The sequence below is a fragment of the Podarcis raffonei genome, chromosome 8, assembly GCF_027172205.1.
Source record: "Podarcis raffonei isolate rPodRaf1 chromosome 8, rPodRaf1.pri, whole genome shotgun sequence".
NCBI classification, from domain to species: domain Eukaryota; kingdom Metazoa; phylum Chordata; class Lepidosauria; order Squamata; family Lacertidae; genus Podarcis; species Podarcis raffonei.
The window spans coordinates 32,999,753-33,016,622 of NC_070609.1; the positions used below are offsets into that span (position 1 = coordinate 32,999,753).

The window sequence follows — 16,870 nt, forward strand, 5'->3', positions numbered from 1 at the left end:
TTGTTGTTCCCTAAGGAGTCATAATTGCTAGCCAACCTTAAGACATCGTTTGTTGTTCGCTTACCGACTGTGGCTTGCTAGGGAGGAGCATGCTCTTTGGCTTGTACCTAATGGGAAGCATACACCAGCATGATGCTCACTCATATGCAGCATGGCAAGTGAGAAACTCTGGCACATTGACATTAAAAAAGAGAATCTCTGGGCTCTGTTATCCACCCATATGTTCCAAATAATATAAACCAGTGGGCAGACTAGGCTGCTTGCTTACTCTCTTTGGAGAACTACTGTACACAGTACAGAGCAATATTCCCATTTAGGTTTCCCCTAACCCTTTATTCCAACTGTGGGGCAGACACACTGAGCCTCTCACCGTGCAAGATCCTCATCAAAAGAATCCATTCGGAGGTTGACTTGGGTCTCACGAGTGATGGAAAAGGAAGACTTGCCAGTGGCCAGGCCCTCTCCCCGTGTGCCCAGCTTCTCTCTGCCCTCTGAAGTTTTTCGTGGAGGAGGAGATGTAGCATTCTTTTCCTGGCTGGCTTTGTAAGTGGTAACTCGGAAATTCTTCTCTGGAACAAAGCCTCTGTGCCCGGCTTCTGCTCTCTTGGCAACCTGCCTCTCTTCCTTCTTGGTCTGCTCAGCATAGGACTCCTCCTCCACCTCCTCGGCTTTCCTCTGCTTCTCTTTGGCTCCAGGCAAAAATACTAGGCCTTCCCATTTGCCTGATCGATCTTCCTCCTGGTTTTTATTGGAAGCAGACAACGTCTTGGACAGAAACTTCGGCTCATCGTCCTCATCCTCATCAAAATTGGATTCCTTTCGCCCTTTGCCTTTAACCTTCTTCTCGGGCTCATCTGCCTCCTCTTTGCCATAGTGGCTCTCCTTGTGGAACTCTGCTATTTTCTTTTCAAAATCATCTCGGAGCTTATAGCGCTTTGGGGACTGACTTCCACGATACAGCTTTTCTGTATCAGCTTTGGAGGCATACGGATCTGTTTTTGTTTTACCATCTGCTAATCCCAGGTCAGAGAAAATTCCTTTCTCTTTCATTTTTTCTTTTTCCATGTTCGACAGTTTCTGCTCTTTGTCTTTCCCATTCTCAGCTTTTTGCTCTTCCAAATACCTATTTAAAAAAGAAAGCGAGAGAGACAGTCAATTCAGGAACTCGTAAAGTTCTGATAAAGCAGATGATGCCTGTGTTACTGATACAAAGCTTTATTTAGCTTTTTTCTAACTCTTAATGCTTTAAAATTAGTACACCTATTCACTACAGGTCACAGAACCTTGACACACAAAGCTTAGTAAAACCAATAAAATCGTATTTAAGAACCTACTTGCCATAGCTAGAAGGCAGGAAATACGTAAAAGATCTTACCCAACCTGCGCATTCACTTACAAACCTGTTTGTGGAGAATTAACCCATCAACATTTTCACCTTGGATTGGTGTGCTTTTTAAGTAATACACAGTGGAAATAAAAGCCTCAAAAGCTACTTCAAATTTTTGGAGGAAAGTCTCCTATGGAAGCTATAGACAATTCAAAACACAAATAAAAGCAAAAAGGTTAACGGGGGGGAAATGCTTAATTGGCTGGGAGGAACACGAATACTCAGCAATATTATAAAGATGGTCAATCCCCAACTAAAACTGACAGGATGATGATTGGCATATATCTAAACTATATGGGCAAGTTTCTATTTTCTAATTACAACTGGAGGTGAATTTCAAAACTATACATTGGTTGATGATGTAACAAAATTGAGAATGGAAAAATAATTGTGGAGCATCTGAGAACAATACAATCGCTCTTAAACAGATGGATGTATAGCTGCTGAGATCAACTAAACAACTAAAAACAATGCTCCTTGTACTAACTGATGTTTGTGACTCCCTGGGGGGAATGTATTTGCAAAGATTCAAGTAATGTTCCTGCCCAAAGCACATTTACTAACAACTATCTCTTTGCGCTGGATAAGTTTTACTAGATGCAAAAATTGGCTCCATGACAGCTGTTTTCTGTATCTGCTGGAAGCTGAGCCCACCAGCAGATTCCAGGGGATGACAAACATTGTACCTATTCTTTAACAGTCTTCTCATATATTTCCAAAAGTGGGGCTTCTGCTCCTAAATTTTTACACTTGTGGTGCCTGGTAATCTGCTTTTTGGGTTTTTTAAGTACTATATTTTACAAGACTTGACACCTACACATCTAATGCTGACTCCTGAAAATCTGAAGCCAGTGCCAAGAAATCTGAGACCATTTTCTCCCCCACTCCTTCTAAAAAGGGTTTAGGAAACACCTGTTCTACATAACAGCAAAACCTATGCACAAATCTCAGTTCTACAAACTACCTCTCAAACACACTGGGAGAACTTAAAAACAACTTACTTTCTTTTTTACTGAAAAGGTATTTATTGATTAATGCTTTTAAAAAATGCTTTTGTATGTAACTGTGCTGGATTATTTACCATAAACCAGCTTGTGACTCCCTTGGGGAAAATCCAAGGGTTTTACACCTGCTGTACACCGAGAGAAATAAGCGGCAACCATCCTTTTAAAATGAGCATATTAGGCAGCTGTGTAATAATACTTAACACAATCTCAGAGCTAGATCTGATTCTGCATCTTAGATAAAAATGAATTTGGTATATAAAGGGGCAACTGTCATTACAAAAGCTACCAAGCTCTATTCCATAGGTACTACTGCAATTTTATAGCAGCAGTTTCATTTCTGTAAGAAAACAATAACTGCCGTGCAGAGTGAAGGTCTAACTCCTACTGTTTAACAGAAATTTCATCATGATAATGAGTTCCAACCCCAAAAGCACCTATCCTCTGGTCATCCAAAACTAGTCTGCAGTTTTGGCTACCATGGTTAGTAGCCATAAGTTATTTACACAAGTGACCACTAGTGCTGTACACTAAGTAAGACAAATTCCTAGAGGTGTATGCATGCTTTCTGGGGAGATAATTCAGCTTCCTACTTGCAGACTAGAAACCAGTTACATGCAAAATGGAAAGGTCAACTCTTTCTTGTATTGGCTGCAACTCTTGTGTTCCTTCTGTTCAGAATGCAAGATCTGCCAGGGAGCAAACACTTTTCAGAGAGGTGACACATCTATATTATGAATTATCCTCTTCAGGAATGTCTAACAAGCTACTCAACTGTGCACCTTGAATTTCTTTGATTGCCAAGGTTTTTAACATGCCATTACTTTTGCTGGTTTATTTTTGTGTTTGAAACATTTAAAATATATATATATACATGCTGCACTGAACTGGGGTGAAGAATTATATAAAGTTTCCCAATGTCATATTTTTTCCAGAGAAAATTTCCCATTTTTAGACATTTGTTGTTTCATAAATGAACTAGTAATTTAATGGGCCAGTATGGCAGCAATGCTAAACCACAAGGCAGCACAACTTGAGGTCTTGAAGAGTTTGTGGAACTACAACTTCTATCAATCCTAACCACCCACCATGCTAGCTGGGGTTGATGGGAGTTGAACATCACATGGAGGACCACAGGCTGTCCAATCCTTGGTTTAGGTTATTTGTACAATCTACAGACTTGTATACCAATTTCATGTTTCATGTTGAATCCACTTACAATTTTAAACTAATCAAAACTCTCCATTATATCGAACTCTAGGAACTTAGATTGGTTCAAGCAATCCAAGACCAAACTGTGCCTTAAGATCTAACCATAGTTAGACTGACAAGAACTACCAGAGTTTAGACATAATCAGGATTTTTTGTTAGTTTAAAACTGGAACTGGATACTTCCAATCACCTTCTTTGGCACACCTCAGAGGGGAGGGCGTGGCATACAACAACTCATACATGTAACAGTAAACTATGGTTTAATAAGTTGTATAATTTAGCCCAATGAATAAACAGAAGTCAAATTGTGGAATGGACACCTTACTAGTAAAATTCAAAATCGAAGTTGTAATTAACTTTTCAGTTAACTATCTCTTGGAAGTGCATATTCTTACACACAGCACTTCAGGTATGGTAAAATTAATCTTTAAAAAATTCAATTAATAATAATTGCCAAGTAAAGCTATGCACTAGGTCAAATACAACATTAAAATGCACCAAGTATATTTATTTAATTCCTCCCACAATAAAATATTTCAGTTCAACTACCTTTGGCTACTAAAAGATCTCTTCAGATATGTATGTAGCAAATAAATTAGCATGGCATGGTTTACTTTTTGTTTTGTTTAGTACATTATAAATCAAACAGCCATCTTAAATCTTCTCTGAAGCTCTATGAAATTGTACAAAAACCCCACATGACTATTTTTATCTTGTATGCCACCTTGAGTAATTCTCCATTAAAAAATTAGAGATTGAAAAAGAGTGTTAATAATAGTATCTCACATACCACAGCAATTAATACAATACTTAATAAAAACAATACTTTTACCACTATTACCTAAGTCTGCTTTTTATTATTTTCACAACAGATTTTTGCAACTTCTGACTAGCTGAGACTAAACTTTTTACATTACTTATGGCTAGCCTAATTGTGCCAATCTAACAGTCAGCTGAAAGTCAGAGAAACATCAACCAATCAATTTTAGGAATGAAGACAACTTGCCTTTTGGAGAAGGCTATCCCCATTTCCTCCTTCTGAGATGCCCCATAAATGGAACTGATTGTTGTGGGGCTTTTGCACACAGGACTTTTCCTTGTTGGGCTCAGGCCTGCTAAATTATGCTCAAACTGATGTGAGCCTGCCTGGAAGGAGCTGCTGCTCTGCAGAGTCGAGCCCAGCTGTGAAGGGTTGGAAGATGTAGGACTGGGCTTCTGAAGTGGGCTTGGCCTAGGTGAACGGCGCCTCACGACAACTGACTGGAGAGGGCTCTTTAGTGCTGGGCTTCGCTCTTTTGGACTCAACTCTGTCACAGCAGAGGCCCTTGATGCTGAACCTGTGCCATAAGCACCCACTTCTTGCCAAGATTTCGATCCCTCTGAGGATTTGGCATCCTGTGCAGTTCCTCCTGAGAAGGGCGGTTCCTTGGTGTCATCCCCTTGGTTGTCTCCAGCACCCTGAGACCCCCGGGCATCCTTGGAAGAAGACTTCTTCTCCTTCAATGACCGACGTTTGGAGGACTCGCCTCTGCTGTGATTAGAGGAGGATCGAGATGATGAAGACCTCCTTGACCTATCAGATGAGGACTTGTCAGAATTTCTTGAATGGCTTCTAGATCTTGGGGATGGAGATCTCCTCTTGGGTGACCGAGAACGTGAGCGTCCCCTACGAGGGCTATAGGCTTGGCGGTAGTTTTGCCAGTTGGACCTGTAATTTCCATAGCCACCTCGGTTATATTGACCCCATGGGTAGAACCCTCTGTTCCTTCCACGGAAATAATAGGGTCTCCGATAACCTCTGTTATGCCCTCGGAAATCCCGGTTCTGGTAGACCCGCTGGTGGTTCCTCTCCCTGTTATGAGATGGAGAGTATGATCTCGAACGGGACCTAGAACTGAGGAAAAAGAAAAATGTATTTGGAAATTGCTACACACAGTACTACAGCATTCTGATTGCAATACAAAGACATTAACCTGTTTTCATAATGATGCATAGGTTTCCCTTTAGCTCATCTCCAGCTTCTATCTCATAATGATAAGTATCCTTAAAAACAACCCTCAGCAATGGAGGGCAATGCAGGTGGAACAAAGTTGCTATTGCTAGGATGAGCGTTTTCCTACAAAACCACTTCAGACACAGAGGAAGCAGCATTTTCTCCCTCAGAAGGCCATCCTCAGAGCACCCACCTTCCAGAGCTCAATTTGCAGCATGGGGCAAATGTACCCAATAGGGTAGAGAGGAAACCGTTATTTGTAACCTTTCAGTTTTATCTACTATAACCTAGCAAAGATTCCACTTCATGGATGATTTGTTTTTGTTTTTAAAAGGCAACAAAAAGCTCTCCCCCCCCCACGCGACAGAAAAACTAAACAAGAAATGGAGTATCAGACATTATTCTGTCTTCTAATAAGGGAGTTAAATGGCCAGCAACTTTCTGCCATCAGGGCACACTACTCCATCAAATAGATCTTTTTTAGGTTCAAGTCTTTTGTGTTTGCGGATTTTTAAAGCAATTTTATGTGATTGAGTATATTTTTATATTTAACACACCACATTAAATAGACGTATCTAGTATGAGGGGCATGATGTGGAAGATACAATTTCAGGATTAAGTTCCCTTTGTTTGGGTTATAGTGTATCAGACTAGGACCAGATAGATCCAGGTTTAAGTCCCCACTTAGCCATGAAGTTCAGAGAGTGATGTTGGCTTGGTCACTACTCTTGCAGTCTATTCACTTCATGTAACAACTGATACAAAGCTACTAATAAATCCCACTGGTGCTCACAAATGGGGTGCAGCTGCCCATGAATGCTGGAGTGAGACTTGAAATAGCAGGTGCTTTGCAGGAAAAAGAAGGCCAGACGCTGCATCTCCCAACTGAAGGATTGGGGTGGGGAGATGACCGAGCAGGGAACAAAACTGCAACTGAAGCCCCGAAGAACCACAAACCAGAATAGCCCAAATGGATGACTAATCTGAGGTTAGACAAGGATTATGTAACAAGAAGTTATGCTGGTGAGGAGCTACGCAGTCAAATGAAAACAGGTTTAAAAACGGAAAAGCAAGGTCTGCAGTCTAAAACAACATCTGGTACAATTTCTACACAAAGAGAAGTTGCTGCCTTGTTTCTTCCGTGAATCCAGCCTCTTTTACTATTAGGAAAAAAACCAGAGCAGCTTACCTTGGGTTCTGTCTCATTCGCAAACAGTTTCAGCAACGTTAAGAAGGAATAGACATGCACACAGCCTGGTGCAGAGAGTGAAAATGAGCTAATTATGAGGTGTTCCACAGCCCACGTAGGAGCCAGTCCCTAGACAGCTACTGCATTTTGTTATCAATTAACAGCTGAGGGACCTGTTGCCTGATCCTTCCAAAATCCATTTTGCCATTTTAAGAGGCATGGAAGATGAAAAGTTTCCCTTCAAAGATCTGTGGAGGCTGTTCATGAGAAATCATTTGAAAAGACACAGCACATGAAATGCAGCTGAGGTTGTGCAGCTGGGGGGCGGGGGGAGAACATGCAAGTTATTTCTCCCCAAAGCTTGCAGCTGAGTAACTGCATGGGTTCAAAGGCACTACAGAAAATAGAGCTACTGGGGTGGAACGACTCCTACAAAGAACAAAATAGATTATGACTAGAGTTGAGGCAGAGAGGGGGAATTCCCTGGAGAAAGACACAAACGTAATACAAGCCACATTCTCTGCAGTCGAGACAGCAAAAGCAACCAGCTGCCCAAGCTGCTTCCCTCTACCACAACAAGATTCTGACCAGCAAGCCTATTATCCCCAAGAAATGAAGCCAATGTAAGGCAGGAAACCTACCTCAGTGAGTTTTCTATACTTTTCCTAGATTTGCATTCCCCAGCCTCTTCCATTTTACTTCTCCAGCCAAGTCATATGCATAATCAAAGTTTCTCCAAAAGCTGTCTGTAACCAGGGACATTTTGCACGCTGGGCTCATTCTCCATTGGCAGAGCTCCCCTCAATGAAGCCGGACATTCCCAGCCGACTGGTAAGCCCTTCCTAATGCTTTTACCCTCTGTAAGGAGATCGTTTGTGCTTCGGCTCCTCTCCTCTTTCTGGCATTGTCCTTTTCTCCACCCCCTGTTGCATTTTACTGTTCCCTTTCTGTATCTTTCTCAGAAACCACACACACTAATTATTAACAGCCACTTATGCTTCTGTCCCAACAGTTACAGAAAATCTGTGAGCCTTTTACCATTATTTTAAAAGGGTAACAAAATAAATGAATGATACAAACAAAATCTAACTAGAGACTCAAAATCTTCTGAAAAGTAAAGCAACACAATGAACAGCCAAGTGGGGTTTGGCTCTGCAGGATGTGCCAATAAACAGATCCCAGAAATTATTCAGAATGTTGTTCTTCTTGTTAACAGTCCAGGGTTTAAATAACCAACTGGAAAAGCACAGAATTAGTACCCTTTCCTAACTTTCACTAGCGAAAATCTTCATCAATCTTTCTCTGCAATATAGCTCTCTGCTGCATCGTTCTTAGACATATATCCTGAGCAGTGAGTTAAGATCAGTAACTTTTCATTAGAGACAAAGTTCTTGCAATTACAAATCTAATCACAAGGACATTTAAAGAGATAGAATAGAAATCCAAATGTAAAATCTTGGGCACAGACTTCACTATGATTGCTGAAGAACAGGTAAAGATACACCCCCTCTGTTCTGCTCCCTCTGCAATTTTAGGCATTTCTCAAAGTCAGAATAATTCCAGAGGCAACCCAGTTGCTCAGAACGTTTGACAATAACCAACTTCAAAAACAACAACTCAAAAGGGCCTAGTACAACCAAAACACAGAGAACACTGGGTTAAAAAAGCTACCCACTTCATGGCCGAGCAAGAGCTAGTTGGATGGTAAGGTTATAAAAATAGAACTGGTTGGCAGACAAAGGAAGTAACTTAAGATGGTAGAATAAATTGGAATCTAGCAAAAGCTTTCCGCAGGAGAATTCCCATTTGTGCAGGGCTCCCCTCAGGTACAAAGAAAAGAACACAACACCATCAGAAGCAACCGATGGCACTTACCTGAGCCTGCGTTTTCTTGATCGAGAAACAGACCGGGATCGGGACCGAGATTTTGAGAAAGACCGGGACCGGGATCGAGAACCAGATCTTGAACGAGAAGAACGGGACCCCGATTTGGATTTATTTGTTTTTGACATTTTTTCTCACTCCTTTCACTTAATTCTGTCAACATAGAGGGAAAAATAAAAACAACAACAAATGAATCATTTTCCAGATTCTCTCCTTGGCTGTTTGAAGATGTCCAAGAATAGCAAAATTCTCTTTGCAAAGCAGATAACATATATCCAACAGCCTTTGCGAGTTAGCTCTAAAAAGAACACCAGAAAACTTGAAAAGTGTCTGGACTAGTTTAGACACCCTTTTATTCCATAACAATTTCAATCCTGCTTTTGATTTAAGTCTACTAATCACAAAGCCTATACATGTCCAGGTTCCTGTAACTATTCCTTTATGTGGTGAGAATGGAGTCCTAACAGTCACTAACTAACACACTTAAGACAAAAGAACACTTACATACTATCTCCCATGGATGAGGTGCCGACTCTTTGAAAAGCCCTGCTGCTGGTAAACCAAGTTATACACTTGTTACAATCAAGCAGCCACTAGGGACTCTTGTTGCAGCCAAAATAAATCAGGAACCCTTCCAAATATTTCAAGGGTTCAAATGTTGGTGATGGAAAAGGAGTTTCTCTATAGCACTCAACAGCTTTGAATAATTAATTAATAACTTTAACAGGAAGAAATGTAGCAAAATTATCTCAAACGGAAATCCCACGATTATAGAAATAAGCAGGGGCAAATCAACCATCAGGCATGACGCAGTTGTAACAAAGCAGAGAATGATTAGGTGGTTTCTCAGTCACGATTTTGTGTGTGTCCAGTTTTACACCCAGGGAAAAACCCAGCACGTGACAGAAAAACACACAGTTTTAAAGAGAAAACATCAAATACCAATACAAATGAGAAGCAACTTTATTCAATGCCACTCAAAATATCCTAATTCAAAATAGAAAAAAGCATTATCTTTTTAATTGGTTTTATAAAGTACTACAAACATAAAACACTTGCAGAAACCCTATAAAAAGCAACTTACTACTAATGTGTTTATTTCTGCAAACGTTTTCCATAATCATATTTGGAATTTTTGTTTTCAAAATTGGCAACTTTAACATAATCCACAAAACAGCTCTTGGTACAAGACTTGTTTCACCCTCAACCCAGCACAGTTCTAATTCAGGGTAGCAATAAAAAGAGTGCTCCCTTACATTCCCAAGCCATTTTTGAAATGTAACGGGTAAAGTGGCATACCTCAAGTAATCCTGAGTGAGGACCTGAAATCCTCCCTCTACTTCTGCCAGGACTGTTCAGTAGACCTAACTCTATAAGCTAACACCTGGCCTGGCCCATCACTTTCACTGCACAAAGAGCAAACTGAAGCTCAAGTTCTGTTCAGCAAAGTATGTTTTGACTTCATTCATCAGTCACCCCTTAAATGGGAATACTTTTGCTTCTTAGAAACTAGGGACAAATTCAGATGTTGTTTCTGCCACACACTCTCCTATACACATTCCAAGCAATTAAACAGAGTGAAGCAACAACACAATTGAGTTCCAGACAGTGTGGTCTCAAGGGTTAACACTTCACCCTCCTCCCACTCCAGCACAAGTGCTCCTATTTCAGAGTCAGCTGTGTTCTGAGCGTTCAAGAAGCCCTAGATTAGATTTTAAAGATTTCAGCCTCTGCTGACATGTACCCAACAGGATATAAATGTGGGGGGGAGATAAAAAAAGAGATGACAATCAGAACAGGCTCCAAAGAGCACATATTTCAGTGGCATGCATGCACACGCACACACACACACATATATATATGTGTGTGCCACTGAAATATGTGCTCTTTGGAGCCTGTTCATTCATTCTTTCATTCATTCATACACACACACACACACACACACACACACAGTTTAGTTCTTACTTGAAATGTGCCAGAAAAAATTACAACTTTTACAGATGCATACCTCTCATGCATGATGCTATTTAGATCTGTACATATAAATCAGGAAAAAGGAACATTTCCAGCCTTCCAGATGTTATTGGACTTCAACTCACAAGTCTCAGGCATCATTGGTAAATGACTGCAGTCCTGCAACATCTGAAGGGCCACATGTCTGTCCCCCCCCACCGATAAAAACAGGGGTGTAGTGGTAAAATTTTAAAGTCCAGGTATACCTCGGAGATATTGCGGGTTTCATTCCAGACCATCACAATAAAGTGAATATTGCAATAAAGCAAGTCACACCATTTTTTTGTTTTCAAGTGCACATAAAAGTTATGTTTACACCAGTGGTGGCCAAAATCTGCCCTCCAGCTGTTTTGGGACTACATTTCCAATCATCCCTTACCACTGGTCCTGTTAGCGAGGGATGATGGGAGTTGTAATTCCAAAAACACCTGGAGGGCCGAGTTTGGCCACCACTGGTTTACACTAAACTGTAGTTTATTAAGCCAGGTCCCCCAGGCTGCAGGGGTGGAAGGGGAAAAACCTGGTTCCAGCCCTAGCCAGCTCCACTCTCGTGGTCAGAAGAGGGACAGTGGCAGCAGGAGGCTTCCTTCCCCTGGAAATGGCCAGGCTGCCTGTAGTTGTACTAGCATCCTCCTAAGGAGCAATATCTGCAAAGTGCAATAAAGCGAGGTATGCCTGTACGAACACACATAATGACAGCCCTCATTGCTATCACACACACCCACGCAAGGAGAATTCAATAATGCAGGCACAACAAAGAGCAATAGAACACAGCATAATACCCAATTTATTAAGATTATATAGGAAATCATGAGCATGGAAATTCCTAAACATATAGAGTTTTTCGAAACATTTGGCTGTCAATTAACTGCCGCATTTCTACAAATTCTGGCCCACAGCTCTCTACTTTTAAAAAATATATCTTTCTAGAAATGTTTTCAGAATTGTACAAAACAGTAAAATAAACATGAAGAATCTCTTAAATGTAATGTACATCTCATTCTTTGCCAAAAAAGAATGAGCACTTTTTATGGAAATAAGACCTTTAAAACAATTTTCAGAGGGGTGTGACTCTACCAGCAGTAATAGGAACTTTAAAAAACAAGGCCCTAAAAATAGTTGAGCACGTATAATGAACTCACACAATGTAAAAAGTCAAAGAATCAGAATTGAAAGAACATAAAATGGTTCAGTCCAATGCCCTGCTGATGCAAGATATCCACTACTACAGAATCCCTGACAACTGGCCATTCAGCCTCTACTTAAAAACTTCTAAGGATGCAGCCCTATGATGAAACCCATTTGCTGATTTGCCATGGACTGAGTCCATAACAAGAATTAGTGTTACACGGTATTTAAGATAGAAGTTGTATCCAACATTAGTTGGATCACTGAAATTAATGGGCATGACTAAATCAGGTCCATTAATTTCAATGGGTCTACTTGGAGTATGACTAATGCAAGATACAATCCACTGGCTTTTTTTGGCATGTTTTTAATAACTGTGTTCTAGCCTGCCTGGTCAGAAAGTGGTCTATAAATATTTTAAATAAATTTGCATAAAGGTTATGCAACATACACACTCAAGCCCTGTGGGCAACATACCTTACTTGGACTGCTTTGTCACAACTTGATGGTTGCCTGGCACTGTCTCCTTCCACTTGAAATAAAAAAATTCTGCAAAATAAAAGTAATTGTTAATATTGCAACTGCTCACAGGAGAACATCTACAATAACCATTCTACCTTGAAGAAAGGTGTAAAGGCAGCGCTACTCTAATTAAGCCTTCCTCAAATCTGTTACTCTAGCACAAACCACTTTGTTTTCTCAAGTAACTGTGTCCATGTATAAGCGTACCAAACTTGAACACACTTAATCTCACACTTCTCCAGTCCCTGCAAGGAGAGACAACCAGCAAAATTTACAAAGGCTATGACTGTGAAAACATTCAGTTAGTTGTCTACTGGTAGGTCTCCTAGTATCATCATATGGCTTTCTGACTGACAAACAAACAAACAAACAAACCTGAGGGCAAAGACTGTGAATGTTTTTATTAAACTGCAAGCTGCTTGAGAGCCCTTCTGGATGAAGGGCAGGGAAAAAGTCAGCTTGCATTGTCAGCCTCACAAGCAAGCACTAGAAATAGGTTATCATGTTCCTGCTATGTCCTCATGGCTTTAAAAAGATTTTCAAAAAGTAACACAAAATTTTTTATGCTGTCTGGGGTGGCTTTATGGCTTACACAAATAATGAGACATAAGGTAGTACTATTTAAATTATTTTAATATATTTAAATTATTATTATTTGTTCTTTCCTCCCACCTTCATATGAACTCATGTCACTCAAAATATTTATTTCTTTGTGGTCAACCATCCAAGCAATATGTTGCTATGCATCATTTTGTGTCTGTTAAAATTGTAATGGTTTTGGAATATACACTCTAACATAACTTTGTTAGTGTGCTTGGAGAAGTTCTCTGAGTGTTCGCTGTTGTTGTGTTTTATTTTTATTTTCATCTTGTGTAATTGTTGCATACCATATGTAATTAAAAGTAAATAAGTAATGTTTTGAGAGGCATTTAAGTTAAAAAAGAGAAAGGCAGACAGAAAGTATAAAACAAATATGTGTACAGTTACCATCTGTAACCATATCCTGCATAAGGTCCACCAAGCCTTAGCACGGGGTAAGGAACCTCTGGCCCGTGGGCCAATTCAGGCTTAGCATGGGTCCCAATTTGAACTGCAAACAGTGTCCACCTGCTCCACACCTGACATCATTTGTGTGGTCAGGGGTGTAGCAGGAAGAGACATGGCAGGATTGGGTGCATGAGTGAGATCCCCATGTGGAACTCAACTATGCAGCTGGTGTCTGCAGAAAGCAGCTTTGTGCTCCAGGCTTTGCCAAGCAAAGGGCTGGCAAAAGCCCCTTGCACTTTGGTTCCCAAGTGACTGACAACCAGTGTTATGCAAGGGACTTTTGAGAGGTTAGCAGGACAATCTACCTATCAAAGTTGGCCTGTGGGGGTGGGAACAGATTATGACCTGTTGGGCCAGAAAGATTTCCCACCCATGCCTTCGAATGAGCCACTGCTCTCGTTCCTCTTCCTGCTGCCCACACATTGATCGCAGAAGCTAGAGTCTCTGTCTGGAATTGCTGTGCTCAACAATCATATACGCCAAGACAAATAAAGCTTTAACTGCCACATAAATCTGTCAGCAGAAATTTCCGGGGGGGGGGGTAAAGCTGTGCTAGTTTGTTGCAGCAAAAACAATAAAAAGCCTTGTGTCACCTGAGAAACAACCACAATTTCATTAACCAGTCTTTAAGTTGCCACAAGACTCATTGGTTTGAATCCTAACCCATCCTACACTGTTCAGGAGCCGCCGCCCCCAACAAGGCATTTTGGGGGGTGGGTCCACTGCAGAGATGAGTCGGGAATAGGAAACTTTCTGTCCATGCACTTCCTGAAATTAACTAATCTTGGGGTTTGCTGTTATGCTGATAACAGAAGTAAGCTTATCAAATGCTCATTTTTTTCATTTGCTGTTGCTTTAGCTTGGTTGAAATTGGCTCTTAAATGCTAATGATTAACCAAGAATGGGAGCTGAAGAACAGAATTTCTGCAGAGAAGCACTGGTCTTAAAAATGAAGGGTGCAAAACTGTAACTGTCTTAAATGCTTAAAAAATCTGTGTTGCAGACTGTTACACTTGTTTTCTGGAGTTGGGAAGAAAATGTGAATTAAAGATACCTTTCATGGACGAAACTTAATAATACTTACGATCCAACCACCTTATTTTTATTATGAAACAAAGAGATAACTACCATACCTTCATGAACTACCAATAGACAGAGTTTTGTTTTGTTTGCTAACTAGAGAGGCTTAACTTCTGCTTGGGAGCACAATGAAATCAGAACAAAGCAGATTGGAAAAAGTGTGCCCCAGTTAGAAAGGACCAGAACCCTCGTTGCCTGCAATCAATTCACAAGAGGAAAACCATAGCGTGGCATACACAAAGAGCAGGTGCTTAGCAAAAAGGTGCTGGCAAACCAAATGCAGGCAGCAACTGTTTTAGGCACGTCCAATATGTGTGTGACTGCACATTCGTTCATCATGCTGACCTGGAAGTGAACTGAAATCATCACAAAAGGAGTAGAACGGGGCAGAACAGGCTTATACAGGCCCTGTCAATGTATGTTTTTTGGGGGGGGGGGGGTCCTGGAATGTTACCCCCATGCAAATTGGTCATTGCCTGAAGCTGTAGATGATGTACATGGGCAAGCCAAGTGCAGGGTCACCTCTCTAGACGTACCATGAAAACACTATCTCAACTCCAAAAATGGCAGTCAGTTGAAGACCTCAGCAAGGCATAATTAAATGCAGTGGGTTTTTTCTAAAACAAAATTTAGGAGTACAGTGGACGCTTGGGTTGCAAACGTGATCTGTGCAGGAGGCACATTCGCAATCCGCAGAGCCACATCTGCACACGCATGGGTTGCGATTCGGCACTTCTGCGCATGCGCTACCGCCGAAACCCAGAAGTAACCTGTTCCGGTACTCCTGGGTTTCGGCACGTCCATAACCCGAAAAAACGGAACCTGAAGCGTCTGTAACCCGAGGTATGACTGTACTCTCATTCCGTCTGAGACTTAGGAAACACCATGACAGGAAATGAGGCCGCCATCGGGAGTAGCAATGGAACTGACGATTCACTGTGCTAAAGAAAGGAAAAATGTTAAAAACTTTAGTTTCTTCTCCTGTTACAATTCACAAAATGTTTAGGGGTGTGTGTACCCCTGCGTACTCCCAGACAAAAGGCACTGATTAAATTAAAACATACACATTGAAAAATTATATACTGATTAGAAAAATAGGATTCCCTGTTTTAACTATGTTCCATGATTCAAAATAAGCCATAAGAAATATCAGATGTTGGAAGCAAAAGCAGTTTTTGCACATACTGTGACCCTCAAATCATCTTAATCCCTGAGCCACTCATTTTCCACTGTTAATCAGGTGCAGTCCACAAGTTCCACTTTCCCACAAAAAGTTGCTCTGTGCGTAGAAAGATTTTACACCAGGCTCCTTTTGCCGCAAATCAAATTGCTTGCATGCTGTAGTGTAAAGTTATCAATAACACAGATATAAAAGGATATGTTGCTTTGTATTTTACACTTCTGAAGTGTTTGGGGAGGGAAACCTGGGACTCTGCAATTGGAAGTTGTTTGCTTTGCTTTCCTACTGCCACGACTGCAAACCAAAGGCAAGTAAGGCTTCAATTTTTATGCTATTTTTTAAGCTGGAGAGGAAAACATACCTTTTGTTCAACACAACAAAGCCCAGAAGTCCCTCACCAGCAGGTGTGGCAGTAAAGTGAGCACTCCTCAATGTAGTCAATCCTATCAATCCACCTGCAATTTTTTAAAAACAAGAAGTCACCACCTGTTCCATCTCAATCTCAAAGCACTGAGGGCACAGTATGCAATCTCAAAGGATGTTTTAATTGTATTGCACCTAAAAACAGACCATTTATTATCTTCACACCTTGCCATAATTAAGCAGTGATTAACCCTTAGCCACTAGCTTTGGGCTATACAGTCATACCTCGGGTTAAAGTAGCTTCAGGTTGACCGTTTTCGGGTTGCGCTCCACGACAACCGTGTTCCGTTACTTCTGGGCTTCGCCACTCGCGCATGCACAGATGCTCAAAATGACGTCACATGCATGCGCAGATACGGTGAATCGCGATCCGCAGGCGACTGCAGAACGGATCCCGTTCGCATCCAGAGGTACCACTGTATGCTATGGCCTCTCCCCAGGAGAGGCGTGTTGCCTTTAAAGTCTGTCCTAACCAGATAGGAGTCTGCTGTATTTCTCTCTCTCTCTCTCTCTTTTGCATAATATTTTATTAAAGCATTTTCATAATACAATAAGGGGGGGAAAACTAATTTAAATGAAAAAGAAAAAGAAAAAGGAAAAGGAAAGAAAACCTAGAGTTCTCTCTCAAAGGTAGCTCTTAACCTTTGTCTGACGCAGAAAGTGGTGGACCCTCCCAGCTCTCACCCAGAAGCTTTCCTTTCTTCTCCCAGTCTCTCATCTACCACCTTCATATTTGTGCAATCCTAGGCCCCCATAATGGCCTAGAGCAGAGGACACCAGGGAAAACAAATGGGGGAAGAGAGAAAAA

General features: G+C 41.1%; 1 protein-coding gene across 5 annotated transcripts in view; it reads right to left on the reverse strand.

Annotated features, from left to right (window-relative positions):
* Window positions 1–16,870, reverse strand: part of THRAP3 (thyroid hormone receptor associated protein 3) — a 40,293-nt gene that overhangs the window by 13,445 nt on the left and 9,978 nt on the right. For 3 of the 5 annotated variants that reach the window (XM_053399006.1, XM_053399002.1, XM_053399004.1), the window contains exons 2-6: window positions 16,001–16,094; window positions 12,288–12,359; window positions 8,661–8,822; window positions 4,610–5,497; window positions 371–1,123 (exon numbers count right to left, since the gene is read on the reverse strand). In XM_053399006.1, the coding sequence (XP_053254981.1) occupies window positions 371–1,123; window positions 4,610–5,497; window positions 8,661–8,797 (1,778 nt within the window). In that variant the 5' untranslated portion in view covers window positions 8,798–8,822; window positions 12,288–12,359; window positions 16,001–16,094. Of the gene's footprint in view, window positions 1–370; window positions 1,124–4,609; window positions 5,498–8,660; window positions 8,823–12,287; window positions 12,360–16,000; window positions 16,095–16,704; window positions 16,810–16,870 lie in introns of those variants that run through there. The other 2 variants (XM_053399003.1, XM_053399005.1) reach the window with 2 other exon arrangements.